The 19584-nt window shown below is 59.3% G+C and overlaps 2 protein-coding genes across 3 annotated transcripts in view; one reads left to right on the top strand and one right to left on the bottom strand.

The window, feature by feature from the left end:
* The window catches only part of WWP2 (WW domain containing E3 ubiquitin protein ligase 2), a 33124-nt gene extending 24218 nt beyond the window's left edge, over positions 1-8906 (bottom strand). Inside the window, exons 1-4 of one of the 2 annotated variants that reach the window (XM_053271186.1) lie at positions 8779-8906; positions 5118-5181; positions 3334-3484; positions 2696-2817 (exon numbers count right to left, since the gene is read on the bottom strand). In XM_053271186.1, the coding sequence (XP_053127161.1) occupies positions 2696-2817; positions 3334-3484; positions 5118-5166 (322 nt within the window). In that variant the 5' untranslated portion in view covers positions 5167-5181; positions 8779-8906. The remainder of the gene's footprint in view (positions 1-2695; positions 2818-3333; positions 3485-5117; positions 5182-8778) is intronic. The other variant, XM_053271187.1, reaches the window with a different exon arrangement.
* Positions 8907-9837: 931 nt separating this feature from the next.
* NOB1 (NIN1 (RPN12) binding protein 1 homolog) lies at positions 9838-14430 on the top strand. The gene is made up of 9 exons (XM_053271576.1): positions 9838-9978; positions 11060-11192; positions 11857-11990; positions 12127-12198; positions 12306-12458; positions 12555-12740; positions 12875-12972; positions 13164-13308; positions 13933-14430. Exons 1-9 carry the CDS (start codon positions 9916-9918, stop codon positions 14200-14202), a joined length of 1254 nt encoding a protein of 417 aa, XP_053127551.1. The 5' UTR covers positions 9838-9915; the 3' UTR covers positions 14203-14430.
* Positions 14431-19584: the final 5154 nt, after the last annotated feature.

The raw sequence follows: 19584 nt of genomic DNA, 5'->3' as shown, positions 1-19584 counted from the left end.
TGGTTCTATCGTGCATGTTTTTCAAAACTTTTATGCGATCTGCGCACAAGGTTCTCTCTGGAGACCAGAGAGCAGCTGCAGAGAAGGGCGAGGGGGCTCCCTGATGGAGGAGCTGTTGAGGGGCCGGGATGGTCCCGTCACACACCCTCCCCACCGAAGGAATGGGGGGGCCAGGGAGAGAGGGGGGGCCATCAGGAAGCTGCCTGTGCTGCTCTTGCTGGGGAGGGAGGACAATCCAGGCCCCGCCGCCGAGGCTGGCCAAGGCAAAGCTGGCAGGCACTGGCCTTCCTTGGCCCAGCCGGGAGGCTGCTTCTTCTGCTGGCCTGCCTTCCAGGGAGGGCACGGGGACTCCTGCAGCCCCAGGAGGAGAAGGGGCCAAAGCCGGACGCAGGAGCCAGGCTGGACGAGGCAGGCCAGCAGTGGCAGGGGAGGGGGGAGTCCCCCCTCATGTTGTTTCCGTGCCTCCCTTTGGGGGCCAGCAGCCACCCCTTTGGGGAGAGGGAGGACATCGGGGCTGGCTTCCCAAAGGGATTATTTGTGGCGGCTCCTCCAGCAGGCCTGCCTGGAGTTTGGCAGGATGGGAGGCCAAGTCACACCCTTCTGCAGGAGCCATAAAACACGGCGGGGGAGGGAGGGAGGGGGAGTCTCCCCAAACAAGAACCTTTTGATGCATGCCGGGCGGAGCGGGAGGGCGGGGGACCTTGCACAGTCCAAGGGGGCAGGCTTCAGGCCCTCCTTTGAGCACCCAAAGGGAGCAGGCAGAGCGGGGAGGGGTCCGCGTCCAGAGAGAGTGTCCCTATGTGCCCCCCCTCCCCGTGCTGGCTACAGCCACAGCTCAGACCCAGCAGCCTTGGCAGAGGCGGGGCACCAAAGGGGTCTGCTCCCACCGCAGGGACGGCAAGCGGGGGCCTGCCGCTGCCGCTGCCGCCAAGGAGGTGATGAGCGGCTGGCAGGGGGAGCTGCCCGGGAAGGCGGCTCCAGCCCAGGCGGGAGCCGGCTGGCTGTTCTGGTGCCCAGCAGGGGCCGCCTGGCCAGGGCTCCGGGTGGAAGGGCCAAGCAGCCCGGCCAGGCTGGGAGGGGACCCTCTCTGGCAACCTGCCCCTCCTCGGCAGGGGGGCTGGAAGCAGCACCAAGGAGACACCCACCGAGAGCCCCACAGCCAGCCGGACACGCCCCACCCGAGAGGTGCAGGGGCCCCTCGATTCCCGCCCCGGCCTCCGCCCCGTTCAAGGCAGCGGGGAAGAAGCGGGGACCCCCCTGCCCTCCAGCACAGGCTGGGCTTGGACCCAAGCAAGGGAGAGGTCAACTCCTGGGGGTCTTGGGGGGGACAAAGACGCCCCCTGCAACCAAGGCCACGCCTGCCGGGGGGAAAGCCTCCACTCAGCGAGTCGGAGGAAGGAGACCACAAGCCACGGTTCCCAAACGGAAGCCACGGGGCTGGTCTCACGTGGGAGGTCCGGGCCCAAGAGCAAGGGCCCGGCATGCCCGAGGGAGCAGCCGCCGTGGCCTCCTCAGCACCCCCTTGCTGCACAGCCCCTGAGGCGGGGCCATGGATCCATCAGGCCCAGGGGAGGGGGGCAAGATCCCCAGGCAAGAAGCAGCCCCGGCCCCCTCTCCTTTCAGCTCCTGGGGGGCCTGCCAGGCAAAGGGGCGGCCACAAAGGCGGGGGGGCGCCTCTTCGGACACGGGCCAGTCGATGAGGGGCATGCAGGGGCTGCTCCCCCCGGCCAGCCAGGACCACCCCGCTCCTTCCCAGGCCGTGCCAGCCAGGGGAGCAGCCACAGCACCAAGCCCCCCAGAGCAGAGCAGCAGCCCAAAGAAGCCTCCCGTTGGCCCGGCCAGCGCCAGGGAAAATTCCACCCTTCCCGGCACCCAGCGGAGCCTTTTCCATTGGCTTCCCCAATTGCTCCGTGCCTCATGAAAGGGCCCTTTGTGTCCCCGCAAGGAGAGGGAGAAGGAGCAGGAGGGCGGCTCAGGTGGGGAAGGGAGCCCTTGGGCCCGCAGCTCCCCTGGAGAGGACAGCCCCGGCCAGGTGGGCTCTCGGACCGCAAGACAAGGCCGGCGGCAGAGCAGGAGGACCAAGCCACAGCCCCGCCGCGTCAGGCCCAAGGAGCTGGCCCGGCCACCTGCTCCCCACAAGGCCGCTGGGAAGCAGCCCACAGGCAAGCGCGGAGAGGGCAGTGGGGAAGCCGGCTGCCGAGGACCCCCTGCCAGACGGGCTCCAGGCCCCCCCAGCTCCCCTCCCTCCCCCCCCCGGCCGGCACACCTGGGGGGGGGGCATAGAACAAGACCTTCCAGTCAGCGGCTGCGGGACCCAGCCCAGAGAGGAGGCTGCTGCTCCCCCGGCAGGCCTGGCCCCTCTCAATACGAGGTCTGTGCTCCCGGCGCGCAGGAGAGAGAGCCTGCCTGGCCCTGCCCGCCGCCCCCTGAATGGAGGGCTTTATGTGCTGCAGCCGCCGCTGCCGCCCCCCCAGGCCACTCCAGCGACCACACGTGGCAGCCGAGAGCCAAGGGCTCCTTGTGGCCGGGAGGGCGGCTTCGGCAGGCCCCAGCAGCCCTGGGCGCCCAACAGGCCGCCCGGCCTCCCACAAGGGGGCCTTGTGCCTCCGGAGGAACAGGCAGCTCCTGCATCCCCAAGGGCAGGCCTCCAACGGGGGTGGGGGGCGGGGGGTGGGGGGGGTGCCGCAGCCGGTACCTGGCTCCCTGCTCTGCTTCAGCACGTCCGGCAGGCTGACCGATGCCATGCCCAGCAGCTCGTTCCGCAGGGCGTGGCAGCTCCACATCTTCACCTCCAGCTGGCTCTGGGCAGCGACGTTCCTGCGGGGGGGGCACCAAAGGGGGGGGTGAGGCTGCGGCAGCTAGACCACCCCCGCAACAGGGAGCAAAACGGAGGCTCCGCACAGCTGAGCGGCACTTCTGAGAAAGGGTTGGGGTCCCAAGGCCCGAGTGCAGAGCGCGAAGGGCTCCCGAGGCCACCATTCCATCGCCCAGCCTTGTGTCGCTTCTGCACTGCAAGCCCTTTGCTGGCAGGGACCTGTCCTCTCATCCCTTGGAAAGCGTCCCACACAGTGACAAAACGGAAGACGCTGCTTCCTGACACGTGCTGCCCAACCAGCCAGGGCCGCCCTGGGGAGGGAGAGTGCGAGCGCTCGGCTGCAGAAGCCCCAGAGCGGACAGCCACCCTCCCCGCGACACCTTCCCTCTCCTGAAGGCCCCCCCTTTGCTGGCTTGAGCAGCGCGGGGGGGGGGGGAGTTTGCAGGGCAGCCCCAGGGGGTGCGTGAGTGCGTGCCCCTGCCCCAGGGGTGCGGCTGCCCAGAGCCCCCGGTCCTTACAAGGTGAGGCTTTCGTTCCAGAGCAGCTCGGAGCTCCCCATCCGCTTGCCCGTCTTCTTGGTCTCGCTGGGCAGCCCATCTGCTGCCACCTCCACGAAGGAGGTGATCCGGGTCTGGCGGCCCCCCTGGGCCTTGGGCTTTGCCGACACCACTGGAGGGAGGAAGAAGCAGAGGCTGAGGGGGCCGCTGGGCCAGGCCAAAGGAAGCCCCCCCCTGCGTGCCCTGGGAGGCAGAGCCCTGCCTGGCCTGGCCTGGCCTCTCCCACCCCGCGACCGTCCTGGCATCCCCACTGGGTATTCACCATCCAGCCACACCATCCAGCTGCCTCTTGGGGGCGAGAACGAGACCAGGGGCTCCTGGCTGCTCTCAAGGGCTCCCTGCTCTCGGCACCTCCAGCCAGCCGGAGACCTCTCGGGTGGGGGGCGGGCGGGGGGGGGGGTCCGAAGCTTCAGCCAGCAGGCAGGAGGACCAGCAACGCCCGCAAGACGCAGCCTTGGGAGCCCCCTGGTGGCACAAGCAGCACACTGCCTCCGCCCCCCCCCCCCGCCAAGCCCGGCTGGATTGGCTTCAAGGCTCCCAGGACCAGACAGACGTTCTGCCTCTTAGGAGGAGGCCGGGGGGGGGGGCTACCCACGTGGGTCCCCCAGGCCACCCGCCACCCACCACCCACACTAAGCAGCCAATGCCGGGGAGAGGGGCTGTGTGCTCCCCTCCGGCCATCCTGGCAAGCGCCACAAAGCCAACTGGGACTAGCATGGCCACCTGCCAGCAACAGGACGAGACAAAGGCAGTTCACTGGCCAGTGGGGATTTTCTTCAGGCAGGGAAGCTCATGCAAAATAAAAATTTAAAAAGGGCCCTCCCTCAGGGGCAGCAAAGAGGTGGGGAATGGGTGCAATTTCCCGCTCTTCCTCCAAGGAGCCCAGAGCGGTGTACTACAGACTTCAGTTTCTCCTCACAACAACCCTGTGAAGTAGGCGAGGCTGAGAGAGAAGTGACTGGCCCAGAGTCACATCCAGCAAGTAAATGGCTGAATGGGGATTTGAACTCGGGTCTCCCCGGTCCTAGTCCAGTACTCTAACCACTACACCACGCTGACCACAGCACACAGCAAGGCAGGCCAGGTACCCACCAGTGCCCCAAAGGATGGCTGCAAAGCAAGCTTTCAAGGCATACAGGACTCTTCTCCAGATGGAGATGCTTAGCCAATCAGAGAAGAACGGAGCCAAGCTGCCCTTCCTTCGCTCAGTGCCCACTCGGAGATACGGCATGAACTCCTCTCTGTCTCCTCAGCACACACGTCACAGTTTTTGTAGGCTTGGAGTAATATATTTTTTAAGTTCCTTGCAACTTAAAAGCATGCATCCAGCCTTCGGGACATTTGTTGAACCCATAAAAGGGAGTTTTGTAGGTCCAATGGGGTCCTGATATTCCAAGCAGAGTAGCTGACGGCTCCAGTGATTTTCAGCTCACTACAGCCAGCCGCCATCTGAGACCGGCTGACCAAACCCACAGTTTGAGAGGAGGTGGGTACCGAAGCACACCGGGCCCTTCCCCGCTTACTTCAGGCCACGGGAGCATCAGGGGACAAACTCCTCCAGTGGGGAACCGGCCTGTACTCCCTCCAGCCAGATGCCTGCCCCCCACCTCGCCCCCGGGGCCAGCTGCTCTTCTGCAAAAAGCCCAGTGAAGTGACTGAGGCTCACACAGGTCACCCAAAGGAAGAGGGGCAGCCCGGAGAGGGCCACTGCGACCCCAGCCCCAAGCCCCAGAGGGACGACTCACCTTTCACAGTAAGCGGAGATTTCTCCCCATGCAGCCCTGCAGAGGCCATTTCATCCTCAGGAGCCTGCAAAAGACAGAGACATGACTAATGGCTTTGGAGGGCGGGTTCCTATGCACTCTAGGGCTAGACCAGGGCTCCACAACCTCAGCACTCCGGCAGAAGTTGAACTACATCTCCCATCATCCCTACTGGCCACTGTGACTAGGAATGATGGGAATTGTGGCCCCAGAACAGCAGGAGGGCCAAAGCTGCACAGCCCCGTGCTAGAGAGGAACAGCTGGGACCACGGGGCGGACAGAGAAACGCCCTCCCAAAGATGCTCTTTCATTTGCTACACGGCAAGTTCTGGGTTACCACGACAAGCAGACGGCAACAAGGGCATGGTCAGACCCAGGACTTGGCTCCCGGCGGCTTCACTAAACCTACCCCTACAGCTCAGCACAGAAAGCATTTTGCTCTTTGCCACAAGCCTCCCAAATAACAACTGCCTGCGGCCTTGGATATCTTGCACCCTCCAAGCCCAACGCTTATCCAGAGGCGGGGTTGCGAGTCCTGGAGAGGGCAGAACTCTGCAAGGGCAACCCACAGAGCCTCCGCTGAAGCAACCCCTGAGTAGAAAGGAAGCCGTCTTGCAAGCCCCGGGGGTCGGGGTGGGGCGGGGAGAGAATTCCCCTTGCTGAGCAAGATGGGCTTAAGAAAGGGAAGAGCTTCCGGGCAGCAGGGAAGGGCTGAGGCACCAGCAGGCCTCCAGCAAATACTGACCGAGAGCAGCAGAGAGGAAGCAGGGAGAAGCAGGTTTTGATACACACACACACTCCCCTCCCTCTTCACATGTGAGCTATGAGTGGTTAGAAGCCAAGCCGCACGGTGGAGGTTTTGTCTGTAAGTCTGTGACTGACAGGTGTGCCAGTGAGGTGAGCAGAAGCAGCAGGGCAGGGCTGGGCTTCCTCAGCCACCTCCTGCCACCACCCAAGAGGGCTCTGGTTGACTTGCACAGGCTACGGGTTTCCAACAGCAACCAGAGCTGGCATGAAACACAACACACACAAGCGCTCACACACACCCCCGAGTCTGACAGACACACAACCTGCCTGAGAGAGAACCAAACTGATCCAGTTAATCAGCAACGTCTCCCACTCCCACATGTTTTATAGAGGCAGGCCAATTCAGTTCCTGGTAGCCCCAGGCACCCTTCTCAACAGAGCCCGGGTTTAGCAGGAGGAAAGCAGTACATTGGGTGGGTGGGTTGAGATCAGTTTCACCTTGGGCTCGGCTGCATCCAAAGGAGAGCCCTGCCGACAGCCCTTCTGGCAAAGCAGGCAGGCTTCACATGAGTCGTCCAAAAGTCCACTGCCAGGCAGAGCTACAAAGTTCACATCTGCCAATCTTTGTGCAACCGAGAGCTAGCCAAGTTCTCTTCCAGGACTTGAAACCATTTCTTGAAAAAGCCCATGACTCCCAAGTTTCTTTGAGGCAGTTAGTCCTCCTTTAAAGAGGGACCACCTTCCCCACACCCACCCGTGCAACAACAGGAAAGGTGTCACATCTTTTGCCCTTCATTCAAACAGGATCACGTTGCTGTGCCTCTGTGTGAGTACCTGTAGCAAGCAGCCACTTCAACAAGTGAACTGCAGCGGCTTTTGCTTCTTTCTTTAAACCAAGCCTGTCCTAATCTTTGTACACCCATTTGGTAAGCATATGAAGAGCAGCTTCATAAGAGCAGAAAGAACAAGCCCCACATTCTAAGAAATAGAAATACAAGTAGGGTGGCAGAGGCTTCTGCTTTGTCACAGCAAAGCAAAGCAGTGGGATGGCTTCCCTTCAGTAGTCAGCTGCCCGGAGGAAGGAAAAAGAGCACCTGAGGGCTCCACACAGACCTCATCCCCCTTTCCAGCCAGAGCTAACAGAGCATAAAGGCTGGAGAGCACACTGCATATGAACTCTGGAAGCTTCTACTTGCACAGAATATAAGCAGCCGGGCCCTGGGCTGTGTAGGTCACAGGAGATGCATTTCTCTGAAGAGATCTGGCTTCTGACAGAGAAGACCCTCTATCAGCAGCAAGAAGCCAAAATGGAGCCTCCATGTTCAGAGGCAGCCTACCACTGAATACTGTTTCCAGGAAGCAACAATGGAAGGGGGCTTCATGCTCTATTTGTGGGCTTCCTGGAGGCATCCGAGTGGCTACTGTGGGCAGCAGGACCCGTGCTCTGATCCAAGACAGCTCTTTGGACATTCACTGGTTCCCGGAAGTGACTCACTGTGAAACTAAGCCTAAGTCTGCATAACTTAGCACAGACTTAGGCAAAGTGCACAGCCTTCCCATTTCTTCCGGCCTGCCTCCTCCTCTTCCTCTGCTGCCTCCCTTGTACCAGTGTTCTCCTCCCGAGCCCTTCAGGGAGAGACCTGTCCTCTCGTTCTTGGCAAAGCTCCATCCGTGCACAGATTGTGCAGCACTGCAACGACGAGACCAGACATCCATCTGGGCCTTGCACACCTTGGAGGCTGCTGCCTCCTCTTTCCCTTCGGGGTGCCACTTTCCAGGCAGCAGAAACATAGGAAGCTGCCATATACTGAGCCAGACCATCAGTCCATCTAGCTCAGTATTGTCTACCCAGACTGGCAGCGGCTTCTCTAAGGTTGCAGGCAGGAGTCTCTCCCAGCCCTATCTTGGAGATGCTGCCAGGGATGGAATGTGAAATGTTCTGCTCTTCCCAGAGTGGCTCCATCCCTTAAGGGGAATCTCTTACAGTGCTCACACATCAAGTCTCCCATTCATATGCAAACTGGGGTGGACCTGCTTAGCTAGCGGGGCAAGTCATGCTTGCTACCACCAGACCGGCTCTCCTCTCCGTTTCCCAAAGCCCAGGAGCAGCTTCCCTCCTCTTGAGGAGGTGCCCTCAGGCTTCAGCAAGGGAAGAATGTGCTCTGCAGCCCCATGCAAGGAGGAAGGTGGCGAGCAGAGCTGCTGGGCTTCAAAGCAGGGGAGGATTTCACCCCACGGATATTGCACTGCTGCTGCCCCCTCCCCCCCCCGGGTTTGCCAACATTTTATTGCCAGAATGAGGGACACACATTTGTGGGGGCTGGTGGGGGGGGCTGGGAGGTGTATGCAGTGGTAATCCAGAGCCCGAGTCTCCTTGACGTCCATGGCATTGAATGACAGGCTAGTGAATAAGTGAGGGTCAAATGCTGCCCCTCTAGGGACCCACGTTCCGTCCCTGAAGTGAGCGACACCCTGCCTCCTGGGGGGCTGTTGGCAACCCCCAGCCTCCCCACCCCCCCGGGAGGAGCTGCTTCTCTGAGGAGGTCTGCACCCCCCCCGGAGGACTTCTCGCTCTGCGGCCCCCTCGGGGCGCTGCTGCCTAGGCTGGGCTTGGGAGCGCCCAGAGCGGAGGCCGCCTCCCGGCGCCCAGCAGCAGCCACGGAGAGGAGGAGGCGGCGGCGGCGGCGGCGGCGGCGGCGGCAGCTGCACCCCCCGCAGCACTGACAGGCAGAAGGAAGGAAGGAAGGAAGCGCCCCCGGCGCGCCTCGCTTTTCCCTGGAGAAGGGAAACGACAGGCCGAGCACCCCCGAGGAAGAGGAGAAGGAAGCCGCGACCATGGCAACCGCGGCGGGGGTGGGGGGGGGGACACACACCGCCGGGGAGGGTGAGGACTTACCGGCGACGGTTCAGCTTTTTCCCACTTCCGCCTCCTGTAGTCATTGGTCACGTGAACTCCGAGCGGTCACGTGACAGGCACCTCGGCCGTGCCGGGGCCGGAACCCAGCAGGGACCATAGAGCTTGGTCGGCTAGAGAGGAGCGGCGGCGGCTGAGGCGCCTGCTGTCTCCGCCGCACAGAGATTGTGTCTCTATAGGCCGCCCTTCAGCCGCACAGTTCCCCAAGTTCCGGTTTGTACGCAGAGAGAAAGAAATGTCCCGGATGATGATAATGAAGACACCCCCCCGCCCCCCGTCTCAAAAGGAAACAGAGGAAAAGCGCTGTGCTGGGGGTGCCGAGGGAGAGAGGGACTCCTCGCCCTGTTTCCTTAGCTGAAACCATGTTTTAGGCGGCTGTCATTTATTTATTTACTATCATGTTGTTGTTGTTAATCTTAATAAAAGTAAATAATAATATTATCAGCATTACTATGGAAGGCAACAGTATCACCACTGGAGCGCCTCCCTTCTGTTTATCTATCTATCTAACATATTTCTTAGGTCTCTGGGCGGTTTACAACAAAGCAAACAGCAACAGAAAACAGTTAAAACGTTAATTAAAACAAATGGCCACGGAAGAATCAAAACATTAGCTTAAAACAAAATAAGTGATACAGAAAAAAAAGTTAAAACATCACAGCATCACAACAATTTAAAATTTCACAACAGTGTTTTTCTAACTCGGGTCTCGTTTCGCATCCAAACAATGGATTTATGTATTGCTTAATGGCATGGGCCGGCGTGTTTCTAAATGTTTTAAAAATAGCCCAGCTCTCCACATTATCAAACTCTTCTGCCTCTGGTGCTGCTGCCTCCTGTTCTCGGGGGCGGGGGGCGCCCAGGCGGCAGCTGCCCCCTTCCCGCCCCCTCCTCCATCTTTCCCCCACTTTACATCAATGGGGCAGGCAAGTAGGCGATGCGAAAGGAAAACACACTACAGCTCCCAGCATCCCTCGCGCAGATTTCCCAGGGGCTGTCCGACGGCCCCGCCTACTTCCCCGCACACCCCGCTCTGCAACTCCCGGCATGCTGTGCGCGGGGGGGGTTTAAGAACTACGCTTCCCAGGGTGCGCCGCGAGCGAGAGTCGTGGGGGCAAGATGGCTCCCGTGGAGCATGTCGTCGCTGATGCTGGCGCTTTCCTTCGGGGAGCCCCGCTGCAGGTAAGGGGGGAGGCCGGGGGCCCAATGGGGAGCCCACGAGCGGGACCTGTAGGAAACTGCATGCATGAGAGGTAGGATGCTCTTGAAGCTGGAGGCTCCACTGAAGCGGCACAGCCAGCAGGAGCGGGTTGGAGACGTCCCATCCCACCCCACTGGGGTGCATCGCAGGGTGGTGGACCTGCAGGAATTCTCCCCCACCACCCGTCTCTGGCCCATCTCCAGACCTTTGGCCATATGCGAAGCAGGATTCATCTATGGAACTCACTGCCACAAGAGAGCCAGTGCAGTGTAGCAGTTAGAGTGTTGGACTAGGACTGGGGGGAGGCCTGAGTTCAAATCTCCATTCAAACATGATTCTCTCTTAGCCCAACCCTACCTCGCAAGGTTGTTTTGAGGGTAGACATAACCCTGTACGCTGCTCTGGGCTGCTTGGGGGAAGAACGGGATGTGGCGTTGGAGGCCCTTAGAAGCCTTAGATGGCTTTAGAAGCAGATCTTGGAGGAGAAACCCATCTGTGGCTTCCTAGTTTTGATGGAGCCTTCATGTCTAGAGGTAGTCCGGCTCAGAATCCCATTTCTAGCTGCAGGGAAGACCATCGACTTCATCCCCTCCCTGCTTGTGGGCTTCTTGGTGGTCTCTGGTTGCCCCCGGTGAGAAGCCGGGTGCTGGCCTCAAGGGGCTTCTGCTTTGATCCAGCCAGGTGGTGGCGGCGGCTGCTGCTGCTTCTCATGTGCTCTTGAAGCCCCTGCCCCAAGAAGCCCCTGGCCTGCCTCAAGGGGAGGAGGGGCCCACAGCCCTTCAGCGTGGGGAGGAGCTCCTAGGAGCTCCCGCTTTTGGCACTCCCTACTCGGTCAACTACGGGTTGACCGAGCACCTGCAGTGGGCTGGCTTTGGCACCTGAAGCCACTTGTGGCCGTGGGGAGAGGGAGGTGTGTGTAGGGCAGGCAGTGGGGTCCTGCCCGGCCCCCGGAGATGGTGGGCAGCCCTGCTCTTTCCGATGGACCCCCCAAGCCCCTACGCTCCCTTCAGATTCCTGGCCTCCTTGCAGCCACCCCCTCTGGTGTGCCTTCCCCACTGGCAGGAGATCGGCAGGAATATCTACACGATCCGCGAGGTGGTGACGGAGATCCGCGACAAGGAGACCAGGCGGCGCCTGGCCGTGCTGCCCTACCCGCTCCACTTCAAGCAGCCCTTCCCGGAGTACGTCCGGCTTGGTAAGCAGCCCCGGCTTCTGTGGGGCCTGCTGGCTCCCAAATCCCGAGAGACCCGACCTGCTCCTTCCTTCCTTCCTTCCCTGGCTCCCTCTGTCTGGGAGGCTGGAGTCCAGTGACAGGAAAAGGTCGCCAAGGTGGGATCAGGAGCTGGTGCCCCTGGGGTGTCTTCCGCCTCGTTAGGCGTGGATCACAGTTTCCCGTATCCACGGTTGGCTCTTAGGGACCCAGTTGCATTATCCGCAGGTTGACAAATCAGCAAAATTTGCCGGGAGGGAGATGACTCCCAATGTCATTTCTGGCCACCGTTTTCTAGCAGATAGCCAGTTTGTGGCTCCTTAAAAAAAGGGGGAGGGCAAATATTCACCTACATTTGACCATAGTTGGGGGTGGCGGGGGGCTTTGCTGGAGACCTGGAGAACAAGATATTGTCCTTTTCTTCTCCTATTCCTGCCCCCTTTGCTTAATTAGCCCTTTGTTGTTGTTGGAAATCAAACTCCCCGATTCCCACTGTTTTGTTATCTGCTTCCGTATTGACGCCTGCAGGCAAGAACGGAACTCCCACGAGGGCCACCTGTCTTTCGAAAGTGCTTTTTCTCGCAGATGTGCTCCCTAGCATTGCTTCTCCACACAGAGATGGAGCCATGCAACCTGCTTTTGTTTTTAGTGACGGAGTTTTCCAAGAAAACTGGGGACTATCCCAGCCTTTCAGCCACAGATATCCAAGTCCTGGCTCTGACCTACCAACTGGAAGCAGAGAACGTGGGTGTGGCTCACCTGAAGAAAGAGCCAGAACAAAAGGTAGCTTGACTGTGTTTTATTTCTAAACGTGCCGATTGCCTCTCACTGTCGCCCTCGAGTTCTCTCTCTTGCGCTCTCCAGTCTGCCAGCTACTGAGCCTTGGATTTCTGTCTCTCCCCATCCCGGATCCTTACAGGTGAAACTCAGCTCGACGAACCAGCACCCTGAGGCCCCTGTGCATGTGGCCGGCTTCCACCTCCCTTCCAAGGTAACTGTTGGCCGCTACCAAATGTGGCCTGGCTGTGCTCCCCCAAGAAGACCTCCCTCCATCATCTTCTGGCAACTGACATGGTTTTTCTGCACTTCCGAACCTAGAGCAAGCACCCAGGAGGCCAAGAGTGCCCCTCAGCCGTGGAGAGCAGAGAACACCCAGACCCGGGAGGCCCCGAAGACAGCTCACAGTTTGGCTCCTTCCTGTTCTGGAGGACTCCTCTGCCCAGCATCGAGGAGGACCTGCAGGACCTGCTGGTGAGAGCTTTTTCGCGACACGGCACGGGTGACACGCGGTGCCTCAGCGGGTGCTGTGGGTCCTGGGTGCTCTCTCAGCCGGTCTCTCCCTTGCAGAAAGCCGATGCTGTCCTTGTTGAGCCTGAGGCCCCCAAAGGCCAGGAAAGTGACGAGGAGGAGGAGGAGGAGGAGGGGGGGTGGATCACGCCCAGCAATATCAAGCAGATCCAGCAGGACCTGGCCCAGGGTGACGAGCCTGCTGGCGTGCAGGTTGGCTGCGTGACCACCGACTTCGCCATGCAGGCAAGTGTGGGCCACCGGAATGAAGCCAGGTGCTCCCCTGGGTGGGTGGGTGGGTGAAGAGATGGCGGTGGCTGCCGGGCAGGGCCTCCTGCTCCTTCCCTGGGGCTCCAGCCAGGCTTTCCTCTCCCGTGCAGAACGTCCTGCTGCAGATGGGACTGCATGTCTTGGCCGTGAACGGGCTGCTGATCCGCCATGCCCGCAGCTACATCCTGCACTGCCACGGCTGCTTCCGGTACATAATTAATTGATTGATTGACATGTTTTTGTACCGCCCCAAACGTGCGTCTCCGGCTGGCTGGGATGGCTGTCATGCCTTGGCTGGGGCCCAGGTGCTGGTGTGCAGACAAGAGCAAGCGCCCTCCTTTGCCCACGCTGGCCCTTGGCCCATCTGAGCCCTGACCCGGCTTCTCTGCGCTCCTCCAGGACCTCGTCGGAAATGACGCGGCTCTTCTGCCCCCACTGCGGGAACAAGACGCTGAAGAAGGTGGCGGTGACAGTGGCCGGTGACGGCAGCCTCCAGATGCATTTTTCCCGCAACCCCAAGGTCTTGAGCCCCCGCGGACTCCGGGTGAGGAGAGCCCGTGGCCAGGTTTGGCTGCTGCTCACAAGTATTTCGGCCTTGGCTTTTGCAAGGGGTCTCAAGGCAGCTCACAAAAAGAAATATAAAGATGCTGTAAGAACAGCAGCTAATGGCATTGTTAGCAAAATGGGCCGTTCAGGTGGGTCAGTCATCCTGAGTCGAGGTGGGCTTTGGCTGGAGCTTGAAGGATGGCAGGAGAGGTGCCAGGCCCGCGTGCCTCAGGCCTGCCGTTTGGGTGACCCCATAGAGAAGGCCCTGTGTCTAGGTAGGAGCCCTCCACTAAGCCCAGGAGATGGGGCACCCAGAGACGAGGCTCATCGGGCGTATGAGAGGAGACAGGCCTTCTGTGCAAGTCAGCTTGGGGGGCAGAAGCTCCGGTACCTCCCCTGCATGGGTAAGAGGGTTTCTGGCCCTGGCAGATCATGTGGGGCAAACTAATCCTGGCCGGGGGGCGCTCCAGTCCTTGGAGAATGAAAGTCGGGGTGGGGGTGCCTTTCCCTTCTGCTGGTGCTGAATGGAGGTTCCTGAAAACTGGGGTGCCCAAAGCAAGCCCCAGCCGGGGGGGAAGAGGCCTTGTTCCTGACGTGCCTCTCTGGGCGTCTCTCCCCACAGTACTCCCTCCCTGCTCCCCAAGGCGGCAAGCATGCCAGCAACCCTCACCTGACCGAAGACCAGCACTTCCCCCAGCAACGGCTCTCCCGCAAGGCCAGGCAGAAGACCAACGTCTTCGACCCAGATTACGCTGCGGGAGTGTCTCCGTTCGTGGAAAACGACATCTACAGCCGGGCAGCCAGCCTGCAGATCCGGGATGCGGCGCTGGGCGCAGGCAGGAGGCGCCTGAACCCCAACACGGCCACCAAGAAGTTTGTGAGAAAGAGGTGAAGTGGGGCTGGCAGCCCCCCGTGGCCAGCAGCTGTCCGGGCTGTGAACGGAGACAGGACCCGGAGGGCAGTGGGCAGCATCTCTGCGGAAGCAAGGCCGGGGGTGGCTGGGTGGTCTGGAAAAGGAACACTTGCCCGGGGCAGCATGTGGCACGTACGGAAGCTCTTTTCCGTGCAGAGAGACTGGACAGATGGGGTGTTCTAATAAACCAGTGATTTTTTAACTCTGTGACTTCAGCAAAGTGGAAGAAGTTTTGGTGCCCTCGGGTGCAGAGAGGGAGACCAGCCGTGTCTGAGCCGTGTGGATTTGGGCCGGGAATATGCCCCACTCCCAGCTACATTTCCCCTTGGGTTTGCTGGCACATTTGCTAATCATTGTGAAAACAACCCTGCCCTCGTTTTAGGGGTTAAGAACACTCCCTTTCTCCCGCCTCGTGGTGTGCTGCTGGGGCTGGCAAAGAAGGTTTCTGCTTCAGCATGGCCAGCTTGAGTCCAAGTTTGGCCACACGCTTCTCGAGCTGCACAGCACTCTTCCTCGGAGGTGGGCATTCCAAGCCCCCCCCCCCAAAGTGCTTCTTGACCCCAAAACACTTGGCTTCACTGAATTATAATCTGCAGGCTTGTGCACCTTCCTCTTTGATTTTTACCCAGACCACCAGCAGGGGAACTCCAGAACACTGGAGCAAGGGCTGAAACAACGCCGCCTCCAGTCTCTGGGGCTTGGCCATGCAGGCCCGCCTGCCCTTTCCCCTGCTCAGCCCCTCCCTGCTTTGTAGCTCTTGTCTGCTTCTCTCCAACAAAAGAGCCACTTTGTTTAAGCCTGGCCCCGGGCGGTCTTTGCTGTATCCTGAACACACTACCCAGGCAGCCCCCTCTCACTACAGCCAGAAGCACAATCTGCTGGCAGGTGCTGTGTTTGAGTAGCTCTATTTGCCGTGTCAACAGGCTGCCCTTCCCTGCCTCTCTTAATCTGGTCCCTGCCCTGCTCCTGGGCACGCCCTTGCGCCTGGCAGAGAGCTGCCTCCACCCCAAAGCATCTGAAATGCTCCTGGGAGGGAATCTGGCCTGGAGTTCTGTGGCTGCAAACTCCGGCTCGACATACTCGACCTCCATGGCTTATTCTGAATCTGACATGTAAATAGCAAAGCCCTGTCAAAAGTGACCCGAGTTTAATGAGAGGGGGGATGTGGGGACCCACGGCGGTGTGTTTTGGCAGTAAAGGCAGTCAACTCGCAACGTGTCTTTGTCCAGCTCCTTTCATACCGCCAGTGGTCAGGGAATGGGCGCTGAGTGCCAAGAAACAGCCGGGGACAATGCCTTCCGGTATGGGCAGTGTTCCACCATGAGAACCCGCTGGGGAGAATTCTGCTAGCATAATACTTCCAGGAGGTCACGAGACATGACCGTTCATACAGCTAGCTGTCATGCCCTAAGGGGTTCCTAGCCTTGGGCCTGCAAATGTTGGACTACAACTCCCATCATCCACAGCCACAATGGCCAAAGGATGATGGGAGTTGTCTAAAATCTAGGGAGCCAAGGTTGGGAATCCCCACCCTAAGAAGCTCCCAGTGTCACTCTGCTGTCACATGCTGGCGGCATCAGCTGCCCCCTGAGCTCACTGAGTTGCAGAGGAACCACCGCTAGCTGGTCTAGGGCTAGCCTGAGGCATCTGCCTGAACCGGGGCTGCAGGATCCCTGGCCATGGAGCAACCGGGGTCCCCAGCTTCGGCATTCTCGCTCCTTTGGGCAGGCTAGGCCCGCCTGGCACTGGAGTCCTGGTTTCTGGCGCAGAAGCACACTGCTGAAATCTAGAGGCCTCCTGGCATGGCTGTGGGGCCTGCTTGGAGCCCAATTAGTGTGTTTATCTACCTTGTTTATTACTGGACTGTAGCATCATAGGGGGCTCTGGGGACGAGGACACACACACACACCCCTCGGCAAATGGTTTCTCTCTCTCTCTCTGGTTGCTGGCAGTGGTTGGTATCCAAAGCAATGCTTCCCAGCAGTCCATCTGTCCCTTGGTAGGAGCTGGAGCAGAAAGGCGTTGTTTACCTCCTTCGCCTTCTCCCCACCTATGCCATGTTCTCAGTGGGGCAAGAACAGCTGCTTCTGCGTCCTTCCAACTCCTCCCGCCAAAGACACAGCCATGCCTCTGAGCTGTGTGAAGAAGTCCACTGAGTGAGAGAGCAGGGGACACTCCAGGCAAGCTGCAAAATCATGTGTGATGAAGTCAGCCGGGCCTCATGTTTCAAGGAAGATAGATGCACAGAAACAAGGCCGCGCTGTGGAACATTGAAGAGGAGTGACCACCTGTGTTGGGGATCAGTGTGCCCAAATATGCATGCATGCACTTTTATTTGTTTGTGTACTTACAATCTACAAATCATTAAAACACTGGCATGATTAAAACAATTTAAAAATACAAATAAAGACCCTAAAACCTGAAGTTTTAAACTATAAGCTTGGCTAAACAGGTCCTTCTTAAAAACATTCAGAGAAGGGGAAACTCCAGTTCCATTAGGAAGCACATTCCAGGTCTTGGGGCAACTCTGGAAAAGGCCTGGTTTCGAGTCGCCACCAACTGAGCCTGTGGCAACCACAGCCGGACCTCCACAGACGATCTTCACAGGTGGGGGGGGGAGGTGATGAAGAAGAAGAAGGCATTCTCTTCAATACCTTGGAGCCAAGCCGCTGAGGGCTTTACAAGTAATGACCAGTACTTTGTATTTCTCCCAGAAACATATTGGCAGCCAGTGTAGTTCTTTTTAAAGGGGCTTCATATGATCTCTTCTCTTAGGGCAACCTTGGAGACCAATCTGGCTGCTGCATTCTGTCCATTATTCCAAGTCTGGACCAGGGCACCAACAGGATTGCTGGCAGAAACAACCTTAAAGCCTTCCAAGCCTTCTTGGAATCCAATAGCCTTTGAGGGCAGACGGTCCTAGTAGGTCCTTCACCCCTGCGGAGGAGGGTTGAGGCTGCGAGTCCAGCCTTGACCAGATAGTGGTCCGTCCATGACAGGAGTCCCCAGGAGTCATCACAGGAGTCCCCAGCCACAGAACACCTTCCTGCTCAGAGCAAAAAACCAAATCGAGAGTGTGACCAGCAACATGTGTTGGTCCTGAGACCACTTGGGATAGGCCCATAGTGGTCATGGCTGCCATGAACTCCTGCAGCTGAGCTGATCCTGACAAGCTGGTTCCAAAGTGAACATTAAAGTCCCCCAGAACTAGCAGTCTAGGAGACTCCAACGCCAACTCTGCAACCAAGTCAGTCAGTTCTGCTGGGGACTCTGCTGGGCAGCGGGATGAACAGTACAACGACAGAAGTCCCAGTCTATCTTTGGTCTCCAGACGTAGGAACACACACTCGGTCTAGGCCAGTTCCCTGACAGGAACCCTGGTAAGGGAGATACAAGCCTTATGTACCACAACTGCCACTCCTCCTCCCTGCCCACGTCCTCTCACCTGCTCCACAACAGAGTATCCTGCCGGGAGAAGCTGGGCCCAAACTGGACCACTAGCCTCCCCCATCCAGGCCTCTGTCATACATACCAGGTCAGCTCCATCACCCACAATCATATGACGGATGATTTCAGCTGTATTTTGAACTGACCTGGCATTACAAAGAAGCTAGGTGAGCTTTTGTGGGAGAAGCTGGAAGGGGTCACAGCTATGACATTTCTGATCTCCCCTCCCCTATAACGGCCTGCTGCCCCACCAACACCACATCTTTCCCACCACCACTGGAATCACCCCAGGGACAGCCTTGCTTCCAGGTACACCCAGACACCTACCTGCATAAAACCCAGCAAATAAACCGAGAGGTTTTTCCAAGCAACTGCATAACTTGCCCCAGCCCTCTGTCCCACCCCAGAGGCCAGGCACTGGTTGCCAACCCCTCCTCCCAGTAGCAGACCGAGGTGAACAAGTGTGTTGCAGCTGGCCAGAAGACAGGACGCGGCCACAGGCTAATGGCCAAGCACCGCAGGAAGAAGCGAAGGGAACTCCCTTCGCCAGCAGCTCTTGCAACTGTCCTTGGCTGCCCAGAGTCGGGAAACCAACGGATAAGATGGAGAACGTGGCCCTCAGCACTGCTGCTCGCGACTCAATCTTCTCTCCTTTGCAAGCAGCAGGTGCCCGCTCCATCCCTGGCACCTCCAGTGGCCGCTGTTGGGTTGGGAAAAGCTTTTGGCTGGGAGCTTGGAGGGCTGTTGCCAGACAGAGAAGACGTCAATGGGCTAGACGCTGCTGCCCAGGGATATCGCGGCAGCTCATGTGGCCAGAGACTGCCTGGTCCTAAGCACAAGCCTCGTCCTTGGTGCACGTGAAGGTGGCTGGCAGCGGCCGTGAGCCCAACTGGCCCTTCAATGGCACAGAATGGAGCGTCCGTTGAAGGCCGGCTCTTCTCCTCGCTGTGCTACATTCGTCGTCTTCATGCACCCACTTGGCAACGAGTTGCATTGCTTCCAGAGCGATTTGCTCTCGCATCAGTCTCTTCAAAGCGAAGTGGGGCATGAAATGTGTTCTTCACGTGGTTCTTACATAAGTGCCTAACCTGCTGCTCAGAAGGATGTCCTGATTTTCCTCCCAGCTCAGATAGCTAGAACGACTTTAGGGTCTACATTGTTGGGTGTGACTGTGGGCTCTCTTGCACGCACAGAATAACCACAATGCGCGGGAAGTGCAAACCCCCCCCCCCCGGATCTTCAGGCTGAAACTGTTGCTGGTTTTGAAAAGGAAAGGGCCCCTCCTGGCTGGGGGGAAGGAGAGCTGCTGGAATGTCACAAAGCCGGGGGCAGGGGGGCTTGCAAGGAGCCCGTGGCGGCAGCTCCGGGAAAGGCCGCGGTTGGGTCACCAGGGCAAGTCCAAACGGCAGGTTCCCAGCCTCTTGCTTGGGCACTAAACCAGCATGGCTGCATCCGAACAGCTGGCACTTTTTGGTGGGCTCACTGCGGGGCCCTGCTGGAGCCTCCATGAGGCTGGTCCCCAGCTGCGCATGCTGCAGGCAGCCAGCGGCCAAGGGGAAGCAGCAAGGAACCAAGCCTCTAGCCTGGGACTGACTTCTGTGCCTCGGCATGCCTGCCTTGCTCTGGCATCCGAGAGCCCCCCCTTTGCCCCCATCATCAGAGCAGGCTGCCACAAGCCAACACCTGCTTCTTGCCAGCGCCTGCACCCAGGCAGGGCTGACACCGTGGCTGCTTCGCTCCTGGTAAGCAGCAAAGCCGCGAAGAAAACCTGGCCTGGACTTAGGCTTCCTTGAGGCCGGGCTGCTGGAACGGAGCGGAGGGCTGTGCTCTGGATTGACCGAGCAGAGGAAAGGGGCCACCCCAGCGCCTGTGACCAAATGACTGGAGCAGCCACATCTGGAATGCCATGTATGA

This window comes from Hemicordylus capensis, chromosome 9 (assembly GCF_027244095.1).
Source record: "Hemicordylus capensis ecotype Gifberg chromosome 9, rHemCap1.1.pri, whole genome shotgun sequence".
In the NCBI taxonomy this organism is placed as follows: domain Eukaryota; kingdom Metazoa; phylum Chordata; class Lepidosauria; order Squamata; family Cordylidae; genus Hemicordylus; species Hemicordylus capensis.
This window is presented reverse-complemented; position numbering and strand designations above follow the sequence as displayed.

What these genes read in the sequence shown, in the direction of transcription:
- NOB1 (XM_053271576.1), top strand. Translation starts at nt 9,916, where the DNA reads ATGGCTCCCGTGGAGCATGTCGTCGCTGATGCTGGCGCTTTCCTTCGG. An exon ending in CCACCGACTTCGCCATGCAG is followed by an intron (nt 12,741 to 12,874) that starts GCAAGTGTGGGC and finishes TCTCCCGTGCAG; the next exon opens with AACGTCCTGCTGCAGATGGG. An exon ending in CACTGCCACGGCTGCTTCCG is followed by an intron (nt 12,973 to 13,163) that starts GTACATAATTAA and finishes GCGCTCCTCCAG; the next exon opens with GACCTCGTCGGAAATGACGC.